The sequence below is a fragment of the Podarcis melisellensis genome (genome assembly GCF_964234715.1).
Source record: "Podarcis melisellensis genome assembly, chromosome: 9".
NCBI classification, from domain to species: Eukaryota; Metazoa; Chordata; class Lepidosauria; order Squamata; family Lacertidae; genus Podarcis; species Podarcis melisellensis.
In genome coordinates, this window is record NC_138541.1 from 9,613,283 (window position 1) to 9,636,193 (window position 22,911).

At 41.4% G+C, this 22,911-nt stretch overlaps 1 protein-coding gene and 1 long non-coding RNA gene across 9 annotated transcripts in view; one reads left to right on the plus strand and one right to left on the minus strand.

Moving 5' to 3' along the window:
- Positions 1-22,911, minus strand: part of RUFY3 (RUN and FYVE domain containing 3) — a 50,964-nt gene that overhangs the window by 24,147 nt on the left and 3,906 nt on the right. For 3 of the 8 annotated variants that reach the window (XR_014171610.1, XM_081924985.1, XM_081924989.1), the window contains exons 2-4: positions 2,404-2,577; positions 622-739; positions 33-134 (exon numbers count right to left, since the gene is read on the minus strand). Coding sequence is in view for 7 of the 8 variants with exons in the window: in XM_081924985.1 (XP_081781111.1) it covers positions 33-134; positions 622-739; positions 2,404-2,577 (394 nt within the window). In the remaining variant the exon portion in view is untranslated. Of the gene's footprint in view, positions 1-32; positions 135-621; positions 740-2,403; positions 2,578-8,892; positions 8,947-9,655; positions 9,750-17,866; positions 18,636-22,911 lie in introns of those variants that run through there. The other 5 variants (XM_081924986.1, XM_081924990.1, XM_081924987.1 and 2 more) reach the window with 5 other exon arrangements.
- On the plus strand, positions 4,699-7,221 carry LOC309377891. The gene is made up of 2 exons (XR_014171769.1): positions 4,699-6,380; positions 6,749-7,221. It is a non-coding gene; the product is annotated as an uncharacterized lncRNA (long non-coding RNA).

Genomic DNA, 22,911 nt, shown 5'->3' on the forward strand with positions numbered 1-22,911 from the left:
TTCTCTGGGTCAAGAAACAGCAAACCACTAACCTGAGAATTTCCCTTCTGTTTATCAAGGCTTTCATGTACTCAGAAAGCTTCTTCTGCATGAGAGCTAGGCGAAGCCATGCCCTTCCTCTACCCACAGGCGTCCTATCAATACCAGAGACAAAAAGATATATGCTGTTATATAATCTACATTCCAACTTCCACACCCAAAATAAATAGTAAAATTGAGACAATGTTTTATTTTAGTGATGCAGACTGTAGCTCACTAAGATGATCTTTTCCTGCTCCATGCAAGAAAATTTGTTTTTAGTTGGGGGAATCAGAACCATAATATTCCAAATATGGCCCAACAGATTTCTAAAATTTGCTACTGCTTTCAAATCTCTTTATCTGCAATGCTGAATTTGCCTGTTTCATTGTTGCCGCACACAGAGTTGACATTTTAGTCCGGTTCAGACATGACAGGAAACAGGCAGCTAAACTGAAGGCAGAGGAGTTGTGGAAATCTGGGCAAGTTGCTAACTATTTGTGTGCTGAATAGACTTCTGGTTGATGGCCACTGCCCTACAGCATCCCTGGCAAATGCCTGACCAGCTTCTTGTTGAAAGGGTAGACAAAAGTCTTCACTTACTTCAACCCTGGCAGATCTTTAACACTTGCTGTGATTTCTCCAGCTTCAGGGACAAACTTCTCTACCAACTCCAGAGGTCCCCAAAATGACTTGTTTTGGCCCAGGAAAGTCTTCTTGGCTAGATAAAAGCATTGTTACTCCTTATATCTGAATCAGCATCTTAAAATTACAATGGGATCATGTGAATTGCCTTAGAAATACAAATCATATACAACAGCCCACCCAAAATATTAATCCGTTTACACTGCTCCTTCACCTTTATCCTATGCTCTGTTGTGCTCTATAATCCTTCTGTGAACAGTGTAATTATTTCAGACAAGGAGCCATGCAGATGGCAGCAGGTATGCAATTATGGGAAGAAAGAAGCACTTCATTTCTTCTTCCCCCTTTTCTCATTTCCTGTTTTCAGACTTGAGTGTCTCTCCAGTGCAGTTTTTCAGCAAATAGTGTTATGCAGTGCTTTTCCCCCAGGGGGTACTCAAGGGTACACAATACCAGCACCTCTTTTTTGTTGTTGTTAAAAAGTGTGGCACTTACTGTAACAACTTCATGGTGACAGTTACAGATAGGTAGCCGTGTTGGTCTGCCATAGTCAAAACAAAACAAAAATCCTTCCAGTAGCACCTTAAAGACCAACTAAGTTAGTTCTTGGTATGAGCTTTCATGTGCATGCACACTTCTTCAGATACAAAGAAGGTATCTGAAGAAGTGTGCATGCACACGAAAGCTCATACCAAGAACTAACTTAGTTGGTCTTTAAGGTGCTACTGGAAGGAATTTTTTTTGTTTTAACTTCAGGGTGAGTACTAAAAGTATAAGAGTTGTGCAGGAAGAGGCATCTTTGATAACAGAACTTGCTAGAAAGCCACTTTAGGGGGTGAGCATGCATGTGTTGACCCACAATCTCTCCCTCATTTCTCACAGGTGGAAAAATAGTTCCTGCCCCAGGATTCAGACTCATTATAAAAGAAAAGTTTGCATAGGCCTTTAATGAAAAAATACTGCTCTATAGCAACCAGTACAGAAGTCTCTGCTACAGTATGCATGATGAGACAGGAACTATTTTTCCACCTGTGAGAAGTGAGGGAGGGGTTGTAAGTCAACACTTGCACGCTCACCCCCTTTTAAGCTGCAACTAGTGGGCCAGCTGGCATCCCTTCAGGGGCTGGGTTGGCTCCAGAACCTCAATTTTCTGAAGAACCTGATTATCAGCAGGCAGGAGGGCAATTCTCTCTCTCTCCTCTTGTGATTGGCTCTTAAGTGCCATCAGGTCAGTTGCTTGCAGAGAGAACTGTGTGCCAGGAATGGCTGTGACCAGGACACTTATCTGTTTTGCTCCCATATTGTTCTGGGGTGACACACATTACAGAGACGTCTCTCTTTGTCCTGCTACTGCCACTGTGGCATTGCTGGAAGGCAATACCAGGGCGTAGACTGGACCTCCAGAACAGACAGCGAGCACTGTGTGAGAAAGTCTGCTGATTTCTTCTAGGCCCTAAGAGAATTAAGGGGTGGGAACACCTTCACGTAGAAACCTGCCCCTGCCAAATTTGACTGCAAACAACTTTATTCTAACATCTTTGTAAGCTGCCTTGAAGACCTAAATAGTAGAAGGGCAGAATAAAAATATGCTAAATAAAATAACACCCACATAAGTTTTATTTCTGTGGGCAGCTTTGTGCATAGGACAAAAAAAAAAAGGTGACCACATGCAGAGGTGGAATAGCAATTTAACATTGTGGACCTAATCCCTCAAGTAGGTTTGCGTTCACAATCACCTACCTTTTAAGCCATGTTTGAGACAATGTTCCATCACTACAAAAAACTGCTGGAGGGGTGCATAGTCAGAGTCCAAAGTTCTTCCAAGATTAAGAGCAGATTCAATCAAGCCCTTTATGCTCAGCTTAGCCATGTTCATCAGGTTCATGCGTTCATTAGCCATGAGATAGTTGGGATCTGCAAAAAAACATACAGACAAGGTTTGGTCAGAAAAATGCCTTGATGGAAAATCATTTTCAATGGGTAACTGTTATTTTTAACATAAGGGACACTATGGATACTGAAAGGCAGTAGGAACCAAAGCTTTAGGTCTTTTTTAAACTATGGCAACAGCAGCACATCAGACAGAGCTGAAAGTGATTCAGTTACTGGAATATTAAATTAGTAAACAAAGAAAAATTAAGTGTCTCTGGGGGAAAGGTTTAAGAGACTTGTGGCAGGGATTTTCTCGAGAAATTAGCCATAAGGAAAACAGCAGAATGGGCAGAGGGAGGAGGATACAGCTCTTTGGTGACTGACAGATCTAGCTTGAATCAGAGGGAATGATTTTTCCAGAGCTCTCCTATCACGGTGTTTTGGGAAAGGGATGCTGCAATTATCACCTAGTATCTTGTATCATCTTGTTCTTATCTGTGCTCTTTGCTGGTCCTGCTAGTACTGCAAGCTGGGAAAATGTGGGATACTAAGGTCCTTTTGCATCTTAGTCACATACTCACACATCCACTCCTGTCAAATCAGTTTTGCTTTCAGTTCCTACGACTTTTAGTGCCAACGGGGCAGAACAGAAGCCTAAGGCGTCCCCTCAACCCTATTCATCATAACTCCATAGCCCTTACACCCATTCTTCTGGAAAAGCTGCAGACTGCTTTCTTAGGGACACCTCTACAATGTATACCATTTTCATGATAACGTTTTTGCCTGTAAAACAGCAGAGAGGAAAGTGAATCCTCACCCCACAAAAAAAAACCCACCCAACTTTAAAGACACCTAGCACGTAAAAAACCAACAACCCTACCAGATACAGTATATTCATCTGTAATTTGGCAGGTTTCTTATCTAGCAGCACCTCTCTGGTGGGTGCTATTTTCCTACAAAATTGCCCACAAAACAATAGGAGAAATCAAGTCATTTTCTTTATCCACCTCAAAATTCTAAATCTTGCCCTAGTAGGAAAACAACTGTAGGTATCCTTTTGAAATTTGGCAGGATTCATCCCCTCAGAAGGGTTAACAAGCCTGAAACTGTCATCCATGTCTGTCAAAATTATAGACAATACTTTTGGAAAAACATTAAAAATATATCCCTAACAGATACTGTTGTACCTCTTTGTCTCCAAACTTGGTCCAATAGCTTCATTTTTTTCATATCAGGATTCAGACTTGGACCCAAACCAAACTAGACAGTTTCCAAAGCACCTCAAATTAGGCTGTTTTAGATATTTCTTTGAGCATCCTTTTTAAAATCTCTAACATCTGTTTTACATTTTTTAAAGCAAGTTTTTAAAAATATGTATTTATGTTCTAAATTAAGCCTGTTTTACACAAGAAAATGCCTTTGCATGTAATGCTAACTCACACATTCACAATTAGGTTATAAATGTCTCAGGAAACAGGCAGTCAAGCCAATTACATAAGCAATTAAATTTGGAGAAAGTATATATAGAAACAAAGTATACGTACAAATTACATGCAAGCAGTATTTAACAAATTAAACCAAAAAAAGATATCAACAGGATTTCTGCCCAGAATTCTGTTTCATGAGCAGTTAAAAGCAATATGTGTGAGCTCCAACATTAACCAAGGGTTTGTCCACACTTGAGTTTAATATACATTTGAATCAATTAGCAGTCCTTTTTATGTAAGGTCGCCCACATGGCACCCCACCCAAATAGTTCCTGTGCTGATAACTTTCCTGTGAAATTGTGGATTTCTTCAAACTAGAGATAATCCATTGAGTTTTGGAAAACACAACTCCAAACCACACTACTTGAAACAGCAGACAGTTTTTTTCCTGGAAGTGGCTCAAGCATCCATTTTTGCTGTTCCCCTTTCTACGCCCTCTAGATCTGTGATTCCCAACGTGGGGCACACGCCCCACAGGGGGGCAATCTGATTTTTAAGGGGGACAGTTTGAGAATGAGTTATTAACAATGAATAGCCTTTTAGACTTCCTCCATGTGAATAGGAGTTCGTTTTTTGAATAATAAGAATTGTATCATGGAGGAGGGGCAACAGGATTTTAGAGATGCTTAGGTGAGGCATGGCCAAAAAAAGGTGGGGAAGCACTGCTCTCCTAAATCCTCCTAAAACCAGTACTGCTCGGACAGCAGTAGTGCCTATTTCTGGTGAGCTTCCACAGCCCTGTTGGTTAGGGTATTTTTTTTACATGAAAGGGGAGTGTGACAGATTTGTGAAATATTGACAATTGAAAAACGGAAAAAACAATTATTTCTACAAAGCTTTTAAAAATTTGATCTCAGTGTATATTACTGTTTTGTTTCAATTTCTTACACAATGATATACATCACTCTTAATTCCAGTTGTGTAGTGCCTATTTCCAGCGAGCTCCAGAAATCACTACTACAGCCATGTGTGTGTGTTTTTAAAAAATAAAAATAAAAATGTTTCTGCAATACTGGAAAACTGAAGAACAATTATTTTTGCAGATCTCCCTGCTTCATTTCCCCCTCTTCAATCATTCACTCACTCACTCACTCAGCCTTTATTGGCATAATCATCCCCCCACCCCGTTGATTTCACTGTATGTCACTGTACTGATTTCTCCCACAACCATCTTCCTATTTTTGAGTGGGGAAAGCCTGTCACTTTAGGACTGAACATAAAGTACAGTATGCACACACAAGCTTGTAGTGAAGAGAGAATTCTTGGATGTTTGCTATTATGCAATTCCTGGGTGGATGCATTAAAAGAAAGGCACACGCCGGTCAGCTGACTCCTGCATGCATGGCCTGTTCGTGCAAAATTAAAATATATGAATCAATGCATTGGGAGGTGGGAACAAGGACAAAAGGGTATAGATGGAAAGCAGATTTCGTCCTGTACTACAAATGCATGCACTGAGGTCAAATTTGAATGGCAAGATGAAGCTCAAATGTGTGCATGCTTTTAAACAGAAACACAACAGTTTATCATTTGATTATCTTAATATATAAAACTGAGAGCAGCAATGACAGATTAATGCCTGAAATGTATGTGCTCCCAAAATGAAGCCAAGCTGGTTGTTGACCAATGAGACATTATAACTATTTTTGGAGGAATGAGATCTGCAGAAGTGTAGTTGATCGCATTTATTAAATATATGATATACGTATATCCCAATGAATCATCTCCTCGGCCTTCAAAGACAAGACAAATTTGAATCTGCCTATTTACTGACATTCCCATATTGACATTCTCTCTACTTTTATTGTACAATTTTACTGTAGCAATATAGGCCTTGGGATTTGTAAAACAACTTATCTGTCTTGAAAGAGTGATGTCAGCCACTATGAAACTGTATTCCAACAGAGGATTTCCCTGACATATTTTTCAAAGGAGGATGTCTAGATAAAAGCAGACATTGTATTCCTAACCAACTCCAAAGATCATATCAACATATAAATGCATACATATGAGAGAGACAGTCAAATCTGCAACAGGAACAAGTTTCTCAGCTGACTAACAAGGCTGCTGAATGAAGCTGGCTAACCAATTTGTTAATATAAACCCATTTGAAAGTACACTGTGTTGCAGTCACTACAAGGACAGACAGTGAGGACTCTGGAATGGAAAAGCAACATAATTTAATACACTGACATGAATGCATTTGTTTAAATGAGTCAAAGCAGAAGGCAGATTTAAAATGGATTCTTTTCACTGCAAAGTATGTATAAACTGTAATCAAATTGCAAATGCTTCCCTAACATTTTGAGCAGACAACACGGGGCATTGTCCCCATGAATCATATCCTCTGTCAATTAGGTAAAGGTAAAGGGACCCCTGACCATTAGGTCCAGTCGTGGCCAACTCTGGGGTTGCGGCGCTCATCTCGCTTTATTGGCCGAGGGAGCTGGCATACAGGTTCCGGGTCATGTGGCCAGCATGACTAAGCCGCTTCTGACAAACCAGAGCAGTGCACAGAAACACCGTTTACCTTCCCACTGGAGCGGTACCTATTTATCTACTTGCACTTTGACGTGCTTTCGAACTGCTAGGTTGGCAGGAGCAGGGACCAAGCAACGGGAGCTCACCCCATCGCGGGGATTCGAACCGCCGACCTTCTGATCGGCAAGTCCTAGGCTCTGTGGTTTAACCCACAGCGCCACCCGTGTCCCTCCTCTGTCGATTAGGATGCTATAATTATCTTAGTCAGGTTTCCTCAACCTCGGCCCTCCAGATGTTTTGAGACTACAATTCCCATCATCCCTGACAACTGGTCCTGCTAGCAAAGGATCATGGGAGTTGTAGGCCAAAAAACATATGGAGGGCCAAGTTTGAGGAAGCCTGATCTTAGTTCTGCAGTGAGGCAAACAGGAACAGATAAAAACATCTGCCTGACTAAAACAACCATTGCAACTGGTTCTAAAAAGCTCAAAATCTGAACTCAAAGCTCTTTGAACCACTACCTCACCTTGTTTAGACAATGTCCTCTGTTAGCGGAGTGGATTCATAAACTTGGCAACAGATTCTCCCCAATTTCCACAGGAAAAACCTGAAACTCGCATGACAAAATCTATGGCAAAGGTTTGGGCCAGGGCAAGTAACAGATGGGCAAATCTGTCAATTTTGGTTTCTCATTTTCCAATCTAAAGTTCAGTTCCTCATATTTCCATATCAGTTTGAAATTCTAGCCTAACAATTCATCAGCTTTTTCTGCGCTAGACTGAACCATTATTCTTTGCTTCCTTCAGCAGCTTCAGCATTTAATGTTATTGCTTTCAAATGTGTAATACATAGATGAACATTTTTTCAATCTTCTTAACAGCACAATCCTATTCTGAAGAAAGCCCCATAGAAGTTAATGGAGTTCACTCCAGGGTATGCATGTGCAGGATTACAACCTAAGAATTTCTCACTTCAAGGTGACCCAACTCAAACAATGTTTTTACAACTCCATGGAATGTGTGTTTTGCTGCTCTATAGAACATATCTTGTGAGAAGGGTCTAAAGGTCATGTTTGCCATCCTTCCTCTTTCTGGGATTTTGCTTCCTCTGTACATCCCCATTCTTCCTGTCAACCAAAGCAAGTGTAGCTCTAAATGCTAAACAAAACATGAGTAACTACACCATATGTACAACAAGGTTAGGTGAAAACAGAACTCTTTAAGACAGCAATAAAATACGCCTTAGGGCACAACTAGACACAAGGTGGGAGACTCATGGTTGTGGTAGAATCTCCCACATTGAAAACAACAACACAAGGGGAGGAAATCCGATCAGGATCTCAACACAAGTAGATCCCCTTCCGCTGGTGCCATTTCCTCCATTTAATCCCCACCCTCTATAAAGGATTACAGTCAAATCCCAGTTCTCAAACGTATCCATTGACGAACAATTCAGAACCCGAACGCCAACAGCCCAGAAGTAATTGCTTCCGTTTTCGAACGTGCCTTGGAAGTCAAACAGCTTCCAAGGCGCGTTTCTCCATTTTTCAATGGATTTTGCCGACCACCCTTTGATCTTCGGTTTTTGAACGTTTCAGAAGTCGAACGGTCTTCTGGAATGGATTATGGTCAAAAACTGAGGTTCCACTGTATTTGTCTTGCAGAGGCACACTTATTGGTATCATGGAGGCATTTCCTGAATATACACATTCCCTCCTCACAGTATTTTGTTCTACAGCGATAATGAATTTGCACAATCCCACACATGCACTCTGTGCATCCATTTGCACTACAATAATTCTGAGGCAGTGTGCCAGGAAAAACGAAACAGACATGGGATCACAAAGCACCACACTTTGCTTCTGCTGCATAAAATTATCAGACGAAACCAGCAAGATATCTATGGTGAACAGGTATGACGACTCGAATTCCGCACAAGTTTTAGAAGTCGGCAATAAGGAAGGAAGTGGTGTAGAACAATGATTCGGAAGTAAGAGAGTGAAGAAGTGGTCTTCCAACCACATGTAGGAAATTGTATGGTCCTGTATGAGATCTTTTGTGCCCATGTATAAAGACACCCCAAAACTTCAGAAGTAGACTGCTACACAGTGAACAAGCCATGGAACTTGATGTGGGCTGTGCTAACTCTCACTCCCCAAAATAAATATCAGTATGGATGCATTCTGAAAAGATAATACATGCAACTGGTTTTTCAAAAGGAAAAACAAACATTTTAACAAAGGAAAGGTCAGCACAATATAGTTACAAACATGTATGATCCAGTTGCTATCACTGGAGTGTACCTGGTGATCCAGCTCAAAGACAGACAAGAAAAGCCAGTTGAAAATGAAATGGAAATAATAGCTGAAAGATGTTGGTGTGGCACGCACCTTCTGTATCATCGCGCAATTGCTCCACCAAATCTGTCAAATCCTCCCAAGAGTCTTTGCAAACAGCGAAAAAGGAAAAGAAAGAAAAATGTCATGCAAGCCATGATTCAAAGAAAAGACTGAAAAATCAAGATAAGAAAAGGAACACAAAGGGGGGTTGGTATACCAGATACGTACCAAAGGGGTTAAAGATTTTAAAATTCATAAGTTAGTATAGTCTGCATAAAGCAACAGATTGAATTTATTAAACACAATGAGAGGATCATTTTTAAAAGCTTTCAAAGTCATACAAGCACATTAATTTTAAATCAAGTGGCATGGATATGCTTAAACTGGATTTATAACCTGCCTGACTAGGTATAAAAATCTACCCAATAAGTTTTATGGTACTTTTCAGAACCACCTCAGAAATAAATCCCTCCAAATAAAAGAAAGAAATCTGTTCCCTTGTTTTGAACCAAGGTTAGGGTAAGGCACTAGGTTAAAACAAATCTTAAGATATTGCTTGCACTTAAATACAGCCAAATTTATTGGTAGTACCATGTTCAGTACTCTAGCAATGCACGAATAGCACCCCTTCCATTAAACAAAAATTAACCACTGCACGCTGGACTTCAGCAGAGCTGTTAGGTAAGTGGGGGCAGGGAGAGAAATGTCCTGAGAAAACAAAGGACGCAGCTTGACTCACACGCACAATCATTTCAATATCTTGTCAAACAGGAACCAGTTCTAAAATCAGTTATCATTCTAGGTTCATACTTACATTTTCTTTCCCTCCGTAAAGGCCTAAAGGCAGAGCCGTAAACCTGAGCGAAAGCATTGCTTCCTAGTACAGGCAGAGAGCTTCAGTGATCTGCCTGTACTAGGATTACTGGAGCAAGCAAAGGACACACCCATCGTGGCTTTCTTCCCACAAGAAAGCTATAATCTTGTGCTCTCCTGTATTAACTTGTGAGTAGCAGAGAAACTTGAGTATGAAAACAGCATACATTTTAAAGTGATCCTAATAATTCAACGCACAAAAGACCCCTGTATCTCAGAACTGATGTCCTACTTCGTGTTTTTATATTCTGCAAGCCCATTAAACATAGTAACACGAACTACAAAGGTGGTCATAATTCTGGAGTTGTATTCTTTTAAAACCTTTTGTATGTTGAATATTATTAGTAGCAGTAGTATTTTTGTATTTTAATGTAAATACATATATTAATAGACACTGTCCCTCAACATTTTATTAGTGTGTGTGTGTATTTTCCTGTGCTCACATACATTAGAACCCAGAAGAAACCTGCTCTTATCTTTCATTTTTTGCAATGGAAAGACTTGTTGATGTAGCAGATGCTGTTATGAAACATCTATTTGGATCCTAAGGCGGCTTAATTTATGGAAACTGACAGAAGAAAAGTTTGCCATCCCCTATAGGCACTGGCAACCCCCAAAAAGCATCTCCGGAGGGTTAGGGTGCCGTATTGAGCAATGTGGAATGGGTTAGGATGGCTGCCTGGGGGAAGGAAGGAAGGAAGGAAGGAAGGAAGGAAGGAAGGAAGGAAGGAAGGAAGGGAGGGAGGGAGGGGCCAAAAACTTTCCTTCTGTGATCTTCCTTAAGCTAACTTCTTAGCTAGACCCCCCTCCCCCAGAGACCTCCCGCACTCCACACCACACTGGACAGCCACCCCAGCTTTCCAAAGAAGCTTTTAGAGGATGCAATGTTTGCTGGAAACTATCCTTCCATGAACTCCCTTAAGTTCACTAATCTTGGGATGCAAGAAAAGTTATTTGCACAGCACTTTGAGAAATTAAGGGAGGTTTTGCCTCCATACTACAAATGAAAGAGGAGCTTGAGACTCAGAGGCAACAAGTTGCCCAGGGCTAGATTTATACTGTGTAAAAAATTAAACACAAATAAATCTGAACAAGGTCATTTAAATTATGCAATCAAAACTGAATTCAGCAAAACATGCTTTATTTCTTACCCCTTAACTTGCATTTGATCCTCTTGTTTTTGTTTGCCATTTGAACACTAAAAATGTTATTCATTAACTCCTCTGGCTTACAAAATTCACCAGGCACTGTCCACACACTTCCAAGAATATTTCTGCAGCCAGAAAAGGTTGACCTCCTTGTCAAATATCTGATGGAAAAGTATTCCGCAGCATTGGACCAGCGACACTAAGTGCCCAACTTCTAGTTTAAGTCAGTCGGACCTATATAATGCAATGGTCAATTAACAGGGCTCCTATAGATGATCTCAATGATCAAAGCTGGAATATAAGGGCTAAGGTGAACCTTCAGGTATTCTGGACCTAAGTTGTTCAAGCTTTGTATATTCACACAAGGGACTTGAACTGACAGTATACTGGCCGCCAGTGCAGATGTTTTAGCAGAGGTGTTACATGCTGTTGACTGTCTGCCCCCCATCAGCAGTCTAATTCTTGAATTCCGCACCACCTAGACCCGCCATACCAGGCTCATGGGCAACCCCACATAAGAGTGCATTGCAGTAATCCTGTCTCAAGGTTACCAATACATGGGCTACATTAATAGGCAATCCCAATACAGATTAAAAACATAGCTGGCATACCAAATGAAGCTGGTAAAAGGCATCCCTAACCAAAGAGGTTATTGGAAACTAAATTGACAAAGGTGCATCCAGGAGTACACCTGAACAGGAAAGTGTCCGGCCTTCCAGAAACATGAATGACCTACTCACAAAGCCTCCATCTTCCCAGGATTCAAACACAGTTTATTGGCCCTCATCCACTCCACCATTGCATTTAGGTGGTCCAGGGCTTGCACAGCCACTTCAGAAGCTATGGAGAAAAAGAGCTGTCTCTCATCAGTGTACTGATGGCACCATACTCCAAAACTCCCAATGACCACTGAGAGATTAAGAGTAACAGGTTCACACTCCTCTGTACCTCTCTTGATAATGGGGCAGGGTGACCAAGGCCGATTCAGTCCCAAAACCAGGCCTGAGCTCAGGTTGAGGTGGACCCAAATAATAGTGTCAACCAGGAATTTCACCCATCAAATAGCCCTGGGTTTACTTAGTCACCTAGTGAACTCCTGGCTGAAACAAGATCTGCACATAGCTTTTCGGGCTCATAACTCATTCTTTTAACCACTATGCCACAAAAGCTCCTTCAGCTCAGGCTGTCAGTATTAGGCAAAGTCCTGCCACCAGAGCCCTATTCTTTCGCCCTCCTACAATAAAATACTTGCAGGATTCAGCACCAAATACCATTGGATGGTTTTGTAAGTTTTCATCATGCAAAGGGAGGCAAACCATTTACTGTGCTTTTTATTGTTCCATGAGCACGCAACTGCTTGGTTCTTTACATCCATACAAACACATGTCGCTTTTTAGGCACATGTTGGTATGCTGATATGGTGACAAGGTAGATATGTGCATTGTGCTTGCCTTCACTTAACCAGATTGCACCCTGCTCAGTGGGAATCTGTGGAAAGCATGAAATGGTGATGGCTAATAGAGTTCTGTCAAGAGAACAAGCTGGTCATCACAAACACGCTTTTCCAGCAACACAAGAGACGACTCTACACATGGACATCACCAGATGGGCAACATCGCAATCAGATTGATTATATTCTCTGCAGCCAAAGATGGAGAAGCTCTATACAGTCAGCAAAAACAAGACCTGGAGCTGACTGTGGCTCAGATCATCAGCTTCTTATAGCAAAATTCAAGCTTAAACTGAAGAAAGTAGGAAAAACCACTGGGCCAGTAAGATACAATCTAAACCAAATCCCTTATGAATACACAGTGGAAGTGAGGAACAGGTTTAAGGATTTAGATTTGCTGGACAGAGTGCCTGAAGAACTATGGGTGGAGGCTCGCAACATTATACAGGAGGCAGCAACTGAAACGATCCCAATGAAAAAGAAAGGCAAGAAAGCAAAATGGCTGTCCAACGAGGCCTTACAAATAGCAGGGGAGAGAAGGCAAGCAAAATGCGAGGGAGATAGTGAAAGATACAGGAAATTGAATGCAGATTTCCAAAAAATAGCAAGGAGAGACAAGAAGGCCTTCTTAAACGAGCAATGCAAAGAAATAGAGGAAAACAACAGAATGGGAAAAACCAGAGATCTGTTCAAGAAAATTGGAGATATGAGAGGAACATTTCGTACAAAGATTTCCATAATAAAAGACAAAAGTGGAAAGGACCTAACAGAAGCAGAAGACATCAAGAAGAGGTGGCAAGAATACACAGAGGAACTATACCAGAAAAAAATGGATGTTTCGTATACCCCAGGTAGTGTGGTTGCTGACCTTGAGCCAGACATCCTGGAGAGTGAAGTCAAATGGGCCTTAGAAAGCACTGCAAATAACAAGGCCAGTGGAAGTGATGGTATTCCAGTTGAACTATTTAAAATTTTAAAAGTTGATGCTGTTAAGGTACTACACTCAATATGCCAGCAAGTTTGGAAAACTCAGCAGTGGCCAGAGGATTGGAGAAGATCAGTCTACATCCCAATCCCAAAGAAGGGCAGTGCCAAAGAATGCTCCAACTACCGCACAATTTCACTCATTTCACACGCTAGCAAGGTTATGCTTAAAATTCTACAAGGAAGCCTCAAGCAGTATGTGGACCGAGAACTCCCAGAAGTGCAAGCTGGATTTAGAAGAGGCAGAGGAACCAGAGACCAAAATTGCAAACATGCGCTGGATTATGGAGAAAGCTAGAGAGTTCCAGAAAGACATCGACTTCTGCTTCATTGACTATGCAAAAGCCTTTGATTGTGTCGACCACAGCAAACTCTGGCAAATTCTTAAAGAAATGGGAGTGCCTGATCACCTCATCTGTCTCCTGAGAAATCTCTATGTGGGACAAGAAGCTACAGTTAGAACTGGATATGGAACAACTGATTGGTTCAAAATTGGGAAAGGAGTACGACAAGGCTGTATTTTGTCTCCCTGCTTATTTAACTTATATGCAGAATTCATCATGCGAAAGGCTGGGCTGGATGAATCCGAAGCCGGAATTAAGAGTGCCAGAAGAAATATCAACAACCTCAGATATGCAGATGACACAACCTTGATGGCAGAAAGTGAGGAGGAATTAAATAACCTTTTGTTGAGGGTGAAAGAGGAGAGCGCAAAATATGGTCTGAAGCTCAACATCAAAAAAACCGGAGATCATGGCCACTGGTCCCATCACCTCCTGGCAAATAGAAGGGGAAGAAATGGAGGCAATAAGAGATTTTACTTTCTTGGGCTCCATGATCACTGCAAATGGTGACAGCAGTCACGAAATTAAAAGACACCTGCTTCTTGGGAGAAAAGCAATGACAAACCTAGACAGCATCTTAAAAAGTAGAGACATCACCTTGCCAACAAAGGTCCGTATAGTAAAAGCTATGGTTTTCCCAGTAGTGATGTATGGAAGTGAGAGCTGGACCATAAAGAAGGCTGATCGCCGAAGAATTGATGCTTTTGAATTATGGTGCTGGAGGAGACTCTTGAGAGTCCCATGGACTGCAAGAAGATCAAACCGATCCATTCTGAAGGAAATCAGCCCTGAGTGCTCACTGGAAGGACAGATCGTGAAGCTGAGGCTCCAATACTTTGGCTACCTCAGGAGAAGAGAAGACTCCCTGGAAAAGACCCTGATGTTGGGAAAGATGGAGGGCCCAAGGAGAAGGGGACGACAGAGGATGAGATGCTTGGATGGTGTTCTTGAAGCTACCAGCATGAGTTTGATCAAACTGCGGGAGGCAGTGGAGGACAGAAGTGCCTAGCGTGCTCTGGTCCATGGTGTCACGAAGAGTCGGACATGACTAAACGACTAAACAACAACATCAGAACCAAACAGTCCTAATCAGATTTCTTGTCTAGCCTCAGCAGCAGGAGCAGCAACTCACATGCAGATAAATTTCCCTCAAGTCCATTTCTTCATGGCTACGTGCAGCCACGTTGCCCATGTCAAAATGGCTGATATTTTATATCAAACATTATCATCAGAAAACTTGTCACAGCTATATTTTGAGTTGATCTCTGCTAGAATGTTGAACAGTTTCATCTTACTTTCATCAGTCCATAGGAAGCAATGCTGAGAGAGTAACTTTGATCCTCAAACCTGCACCCTTGTCTCTTGCACACTTTTCTTCAGGCTGCCTTTGTGTGACACTTCTCAAATGATACCAGTTTTAACTGTTGGACCCTAGTTTGGAAATGTGGCATGAAAACCACAGGAAGAGCCCTTCTGGATCAGACCATATGCCCGTCAGGTCCAGCATCCTGTTTTCAACCAGGGAAGCCCACAAGCAAGTCTTGAAAGCAAGAGCTCACCCTCCCTGTTTCTAGCAATATATTTATTGCCTTTAAAAATCCAAAGAGCCTCCAGGTTTCTCTTTAGACAGCTGCATCTGGCAAAACCCCACGCCCTACAAATCTGCACCATCATTTGAGAGTACTGTACTTCTAAAATAAATACCACTATGCATTAGAATCTTGAAACTCTTAATAATTATGGTAAAGTAGGAAGCTGCCTTAAACTGAGTCAGACCATCTAGCTCAGTATTGTCTACACTGACAGAAGCTATTCAGGTTTCAAGCAGGATTCTCTCCTAACCCTACCTGGACTTGGTGGGGATGAACCTGGGACCTTCTGCATTCAAGGCAGATGCTCTACCAATGGGCTACAGCCTCATGCAGTCCCAAACACGTTATCAAAATGCAATGATTTGAGGCAGCCTTGCCCAACCTGGTGCCCTCCAAGAGGTTTTGACTACAATTCCTATCATTCCTTACCATTAGCCATGCTGGCTGAAGTTAATAGTCCAAAACATCTGGAGGGCACCAAGCTGGGGCAAGCTGTAAAAATCTGAAGAGTGTTTTTCATACACTTCTTGCACTTATTTTTGATTAGTTTTGGACTAATTAGTCAGTACCGAAACTGCTATCATTAGCAGAAATTTTAACTACTGTGCTGTATGCGAAAGAATGTCAATGAACAAAGGTGCTCACATAACACTGGAAAGAGTACAATGCCAGAAATGCAAACAATTACAGCTAACATTGGCCATAATTCCGTTAAAGAAATAGTTTTCTGATTATCAGTAGTTGTAATCTTAGATGGAACAAGATTTCGTAAGTAATGGAAAAAAATGCCACTGATGGTATTTGTCTGTGTGTGTGTGTGTGTTCCCTAAGGTCAAGACACCTACATCACAATAAATCATAATACTGTAAGCCTGTAAGTATTTTATCAGACTTGGACTTACTATCGATTTACTTAGGTAAGGAAATAGAGTAAGGAAATTGCAAAAAAATAGTATGCATCTTTTTTCCAAGTGTTAGATAATTTGGCAACAGCAAAATCTCATTTGCCATACTTAAATGGCTTGCCCTACATTTGTAGCAGAGTCTATCACAGCATAATAAGTAATATCAAAAGAAATTGGAAAACCCTCAGAGAAAGAATGAAGACGTTCTACCCAATCAACACCAAGACTCTCCTGTAGTAAGCACAGCAAGACAGGAAGTACGTGGACACTTCTAATTCACGCTAAGCTTGCTATTTCTAAGTAATTTCCTCAAACGTAAGCACCTCATTATTTGCTCATTTAAACGGAATACAAACCATAGGAGTCTATGGCTGCATCCTTTTAATCAGGACTTTGAAGTCATTTGATGCTTGCCATATCAACTGCTTGTTTTATTCCACATGATGTACTGACAACAGTACTGTCCATATACCAAGATATGATAAAAAGGATGCTTGTTTTGACTTTTGAACTGCTACCACTTTAATTTTAAAGCTGCTACTTATTGCTACCAGCTCCCACAGGGTGGGCTAGAACCAGCTGGTGAGTGACAGAAGCCTTCTGAATATTTCCACAAGCTGCTGGCAGTGGGTTATGAAGACAATGCAGCACAAAGAAGCTCTGTTTCATTTCCGGGTCAGAGATGGGAACCAACATGTGAACAAAGGGGGGGGACTGCACTGGCAAGTCTCCCAGCTAAAATGCTTGGGAGCCAGCCTTGGTTACTTTTGTACACTACAAAATGAAAAACAACACTCACCTTGAAACAAACTCAGTGTGGTTAAAGGCTGTTGACAGTGACAATGCCAAGTGGTACAGGTTTTGCAGACATGACTAAACTGGGGCATGATGCTACAAAATGGGCTGTGCTCTCACCTTTAGTTCACAGCAACCATCAAAGCAGGAATCCAGTGAGTAACCTATTGGGTTTTAAGAGACATAGCTCTATCTGCCAGCTCCAGGTGCCTTACTGTTTCAAATGAAGAGATGTAGGGGAGTTGAAGGACAAGCCTTTATATCATTCAATTTCCTAATTCCAATAGCATCTCCTACCATCTAAATTGCCCTTCTTACAAAATAGACTGCCATGAGGTATCATTTTTAATTCCCAAATAAACTGTATTTTCTGCCTATGTCATCCAGACTTTAGAACACTATAAACGACAGTAAGTCCATGTAAATATACTTTGTGATTTTTGAAAGAGTCACCTGCTACAATCTCTAGCTTTGAAAGTACGCAGGAGTTTCCCAACCTCATAAATATAATATTCTAAATTCAGCTCCATTTATAAAACAAAAGCTTTTTCAAAAGCAATATTTAAAGAAGAAAACACAGATCGAAATGCTACTATTGAAACACCAAGTTTTCTTTATTTGAAGTGTTGCACATAAATACACAACTTCACCTCACAGAGATATATCTTGGTTGCTAGGGGTGGGGTCTAAGAAAAACAAAGCAAATGAGCACAGGAGTTGTTTAGGATGCAGGTGAGTCACCTTAAAAGTCCAGCAGCTGTTTTGGAAATCTGTATCAAATTAGGTTATACTGCAATGAAGCAATTAAAATATGCCAAGTTTCCCATATTCCTACATAAAGTTATGGGGTGGTGAAGACCAGCACCCTCCTTCCCAGCCTCTTTAACCCAAAACAAGACCTGCAGGCCTCCCTACATAGAAAACGCAACCATACCTTCATGGGTAGGTTCAGGGTCGGGCGTAAGAGAGATGTCATCCAGCTCTCGCAAACAGAGCCATTCTCCATCCATGGACACTCGGAATTTGCAAAGATAGATGGTCTCCATGGCAGCTTGTGTGATCTTGTCTGTGGTGGGGGTTGGCATATCGCTTTGAGGCGTCAGAGCAGACATGATGACTCAGCTGGTACAACAATAAAATAAAATATATAGGCTAAAAGGGGGGAAGGCTTTCTGATAATGGGGGGGAAATACCTTGCTAAGTCAAAAAAGAGCTGCTGAAAAATCACGCAGCTGCACAAGTCTGAGAAAGGCAAGGCACAGTGCAAAGGGAAGAAAAGATGCCTCTTCTCCTCTGTGGTCTCTTCCTCTGTTTTCTTCCGCAAGACACACTCTTTTCTTCAATTTGACTATAAGCAGCGTACTGGTAAATGACCACAGCAAATTTGGCCTTCAGAGGGTAAGAGAAGCTCTGTTTACTATTTGCTAAAGATGCTTAAAAAAAATAATCCAAAATGGTAAAAGGCATTGAAGAAAACACATCCAGAATTGCAGAAATCGACGAGGCTCTTGCTCTCTCACCCCTCCAGACAAGCCAAGATACAGAGTGATAATAGGATTGGTTGTGCGCAGTAAGCAGGGTGTTGACCAAAATGGCTGACTAATGAACTGAACTGAAAATTCAGACTCATGTGACCAGCTTGCACTGAACGTAGAGCAGGCAATTCCCAGGATGCTTTATAGATGCTGCTGCTGCTGCTGATGCAGGAAGAGCAATGAAGCTGATCTTGCTCTCAGCATCCACAGCCTCTTTTCAGACTGTGCTAGTCAATCTGCGATCACAGACATAACACAATGCATGCTTTTCTCCTCAGCCTGCCTCACGGTACAAAGAGATGTAAAACATGCCCATTAGCAGTCAAAAGTAAGAATCGTATACAGTAGTTGGGGTCATGGAACTGCAACAAAAATTAAGCACAAGCTGAGTATTAGCAAATACGTTAAATGTTGTAACTTCTTAGAAAGTGTGTCAGTTTCCAATAAGAACATTAATGTTCTTATTAATGAAGATAATAAGAACAAAGATGACAATATATTTTATCAGCTTTGGATTTAACCACTCTTCTGCTAGCCATAGGCAATGAAGAATTGCCTGGGGGGGAGGGGAGAGGACTGGTGGAAAAGTACAGAGCACTGCATCCATCTTCTGCATGAAGCATAGAGATCAAGCAGGCTGCCAGGGGACAGAAGTTCGAAATGCAGATGGCTGCTGGAGCACTGCTTATTTACAAAGCTGTATTCTATTGATAAGGTCTGGTAAATACACCAGAAGAATTGCAAGGTCAATGCATGCCCAAAATCTCTATAGAAGATCATAGTCACCCTTCAGCAAAGCTATCTTTCCAATCTGTAACCCAATATGCACAGGTTTCTAATTTATTCATTAACCTCACAATTTCTCACCAGACTGATAAGTGAAGAGGGACACTTTTTCAGTTCTTGGACACAGGCCCCATCTGTTTTACTTATGGTTATCATTCGATGCCTAGACATAAGTGTATCTTTAAACCTAGTGCTATTGAGAAAGCTTGAGACATGAGTCCAAGAGGGAATTACTATTGGGTGGATATCTAATGACCAAAACGTACTCCATACTGAGAAGAATATGAAGTTGCATCCATATGTTACAGGAAAGCAGTACTGTATCAATCATGTCTCTGCCCTGGCTCTTGTTTAAAATCTTCATTAAGAATTTGCTGTAAAGAGTGAATAAAGGAACCATATACTTATCAGATAAAAAAAAAACCTGGGGAGAATTGTGCACATTTTAAAACCATAAATGAACTTTCAGATGGCTCTAAATGTAAGAGTTGCTCTGCCAAAAAACCAAAATGCACAAAGGACAAATATTTAAAACTGTGCATAAAATACTATACACAAGCAACAGATAAAGGATATATGACAGTAGAAAGTCTAAGACCCATAAACCAAGTTTGAATAAGGCAATACCATTCAATTTTGCATTAAAACAATTATTACAGTAAAACTGTCCCACTCCTATTGCAGGAGAAATGTTATATTCACAGAACTGTGCCAAAATACTGCATAGATTGAAATTGCCACATTAAGAGTAGTGTGAATGCAAACTCTCAGATGGATACAAATTCAAAGGACACAGCACTATCATGAGGTTGCTGACCAAATTATGGCTAACATATCAAAGAAAGTACATACAGAAACACAGTGGCCATCTGTGCATGCTTTGCTACTGTCACGGTCTGAAAGCTTGCTCTAACATACTTGTTCAGCAGTACATACAATGCTATAATAAAGGTAAAGGTACCCCTGCCCGTATGGGCCAGTCATGTCTGACTCTAGGGTTGTGCGCCCATCTCACTTAAGAGGCTGGGGGCCAGCGCTGTCCGGAGACACTTCTGGGTCACGTGACCAGCGTGACGAAGCTGCTCTGGCGAGCCAGCACCAGCGCATCACACGGAAACGCCGTTTACCTTCCCGCTATAAAGAGGTCCCTATTTATCTGCTTGCACTTAGGGGTGCTTTCGAACTGCTAGGTAGGCAGGAGCTGGGACTGAAAGACGGGAGCTCACCCCGCCGCGGGGATTCGAACCGCCGACCATGCGATCAGCAAGCCCTAGGCACTGAGGTTTTACCCACAGCGCCACCCGCGTCCCTTATACAATGCTATAGAAAGTGCCAATCAGCTCCTTGGGAAATTGGAAGCCACATGAAATTAGAAGCCCGGAAGGTTATTCCCTACATCAAGAGAGAAGCAACTGAGAATAGGAGACATTTATAGAAATCAAAATTAAATCAAACAGGGTAAGAATCTCTTCCATTTTAGGAATAGCATACATACAAAATCACTGTTTTCCAGCATGAGTTACTTGAACTGGAAGATAAACTGAAAATAGTCCTCGTGGATACATTACAAGAATAGGAACTGATCGGGAGGTAAGCCTTGAGATAAGCAGACTCTTAGAGACAAGCATATGTAATCTGTCCTGCATTTATACTACTGGAAAAGAAAAGAAATTATCTTCCACGCTGCTCAGAGTAAAAGGGCTGGTTGGAACTTACAGAAGCACCCATGAGGCTCACAACTAGGCAAAAAGCTCACAAAGAAGTGTCATTTGTGATAACAAGTGACTTTATGCGGGGGAAACACACCTAACAGCTACCGCTTGTACAACCGTAACAGCTCTTTTTGGAACCAAAATAAACATGCACTTCCCAGCACCCATATGTATAGCCCCAGCACAGGGATGCCAGTGTTCACCTCAGACTGAGCACTGCCTAGCCGCAACCATAGCAGGGGCTCTCATGTACTACCAAGGTGTCTGCAAAGAGGCTGTCTAATCATAAAAGCAGCCTGAAATGTCTTCACTAAAAATTTTAAAAAAACTGCCAGCAATGATGGAAGTATCCTGGTAAAAGAGCCTTTAACACCACACACTGCTATAAGTTGATAAGGGTGCTTGAACTTTCCTGTGTGTTCAACCCATGCTATACCCAAGTCAAAAATATAACTTTTTACTGCATTGCTAAATGTCAACTTCAAGACAAGTGCAGCACCCATCATCAGCCACACAGGTACAACATAGCAACTGATGACACTTAATAAGCCAATGGAAGAGAAGGGTAAACTTTGAGCTGATAACTCAACCATACCATGCACTCAATGATTTTATGATTCCAGAAACACCAACAGGGGGGAAAACATTGACAGTATGGTCTTGTAGGCAACTATACGGCTGTGTACACATTCATGTTTACTCTGCATCAAGTGCACTCTCACTGCTGGTTTGGGAAGTGGTATACACACATTAGCCATACCTAATCTGCTGTTCCTTATGAAATATTGAGTTTTGATTCAATCCTACCACCCCCCGCCCAAACTGCTTCAATATGAACTGAGAAAAAAAAACTTCTAAGTCTGTAATGCATACGCAACTTTGGAGTCACTGTGAAGATACAAAAAAATTATTTGCAGATTTTGCATGCTGTGGGTTAAACCACGGAGCCTAGGACTTGCCGATCAGAAGGTCAGCAGTTCGAATCCCTGTGACAGGGTGAGCTCCCGTTGCTCGCTCCCTGCTCCTGCCAACCTAGCAGTTCGAAAGCACATCAAAGGGCAAGTAGATAAATAGGTACCGCTCTGGCGGGAAGGTAAACAGCGTTTCTGTGTGCTGCTCTGGTTCACCAGAAGCAGCTTGCCATACTGGCCACATGATCCGGAAGCTGTATGTTGGCTCCCTCGGCCAATAAAGCAAGATGAGCACCGCAACCCCAAAGTCGGCCACTACTGGACCTAATGGTCAGGGGTCCCTTTACCTTTACCTTACCTAAACAAACTATTTGAAAGTTGTTGAATCTTGCTTCAAGGTATATGAGATAGGATTGGGCTGTGGACCTAATTTATATACAGGTTTGGGAATACAGAGAAAACCTGAACTGGTTTTATTTTGAAGCTGTTATGAGGCCTTGAGTTGGAGGCTAGAGCCAAGAGTACAGTGGAAAGATTTCCTTTGTTATCCCAGAAAACAGAATGCCTCCTATCATCTTTTTCCGCACAAGTTATTGCAAACAGTTGTTGTACTGGTTTTAGTGGTCTTCCTAATGAGACAACAGTACTGGGAGATCAAAAATGTGATGTGTATAAACTGATTGTGGTTTATATTGATTATTTAGACTTTGTAGTAATTTGCTTTTAAAGCTCAGGTATATATACGTGTAGCTTTGGATCAGCACATTCAAAGTAAACCTGACTGTTCCTGAAGGCACATCTCTTTGCCCTGGCCTTTGGCATCTGTGTTCTAGGGTGTTCTAGGGTCCATACTAACGGTTTTTAACACTGAATTTTAAATTGTTGTAACCAACTCTGGGACCAGTTGGTGAAGGGCAGGTAATAAACATCATCATTATTATTATTAATTATTATTATTATTATTATTATTATTATTATTACAACAACAACGGCAGCAGCATGAATATGCAAACACTTTGTAAGGGTGTTTTATGC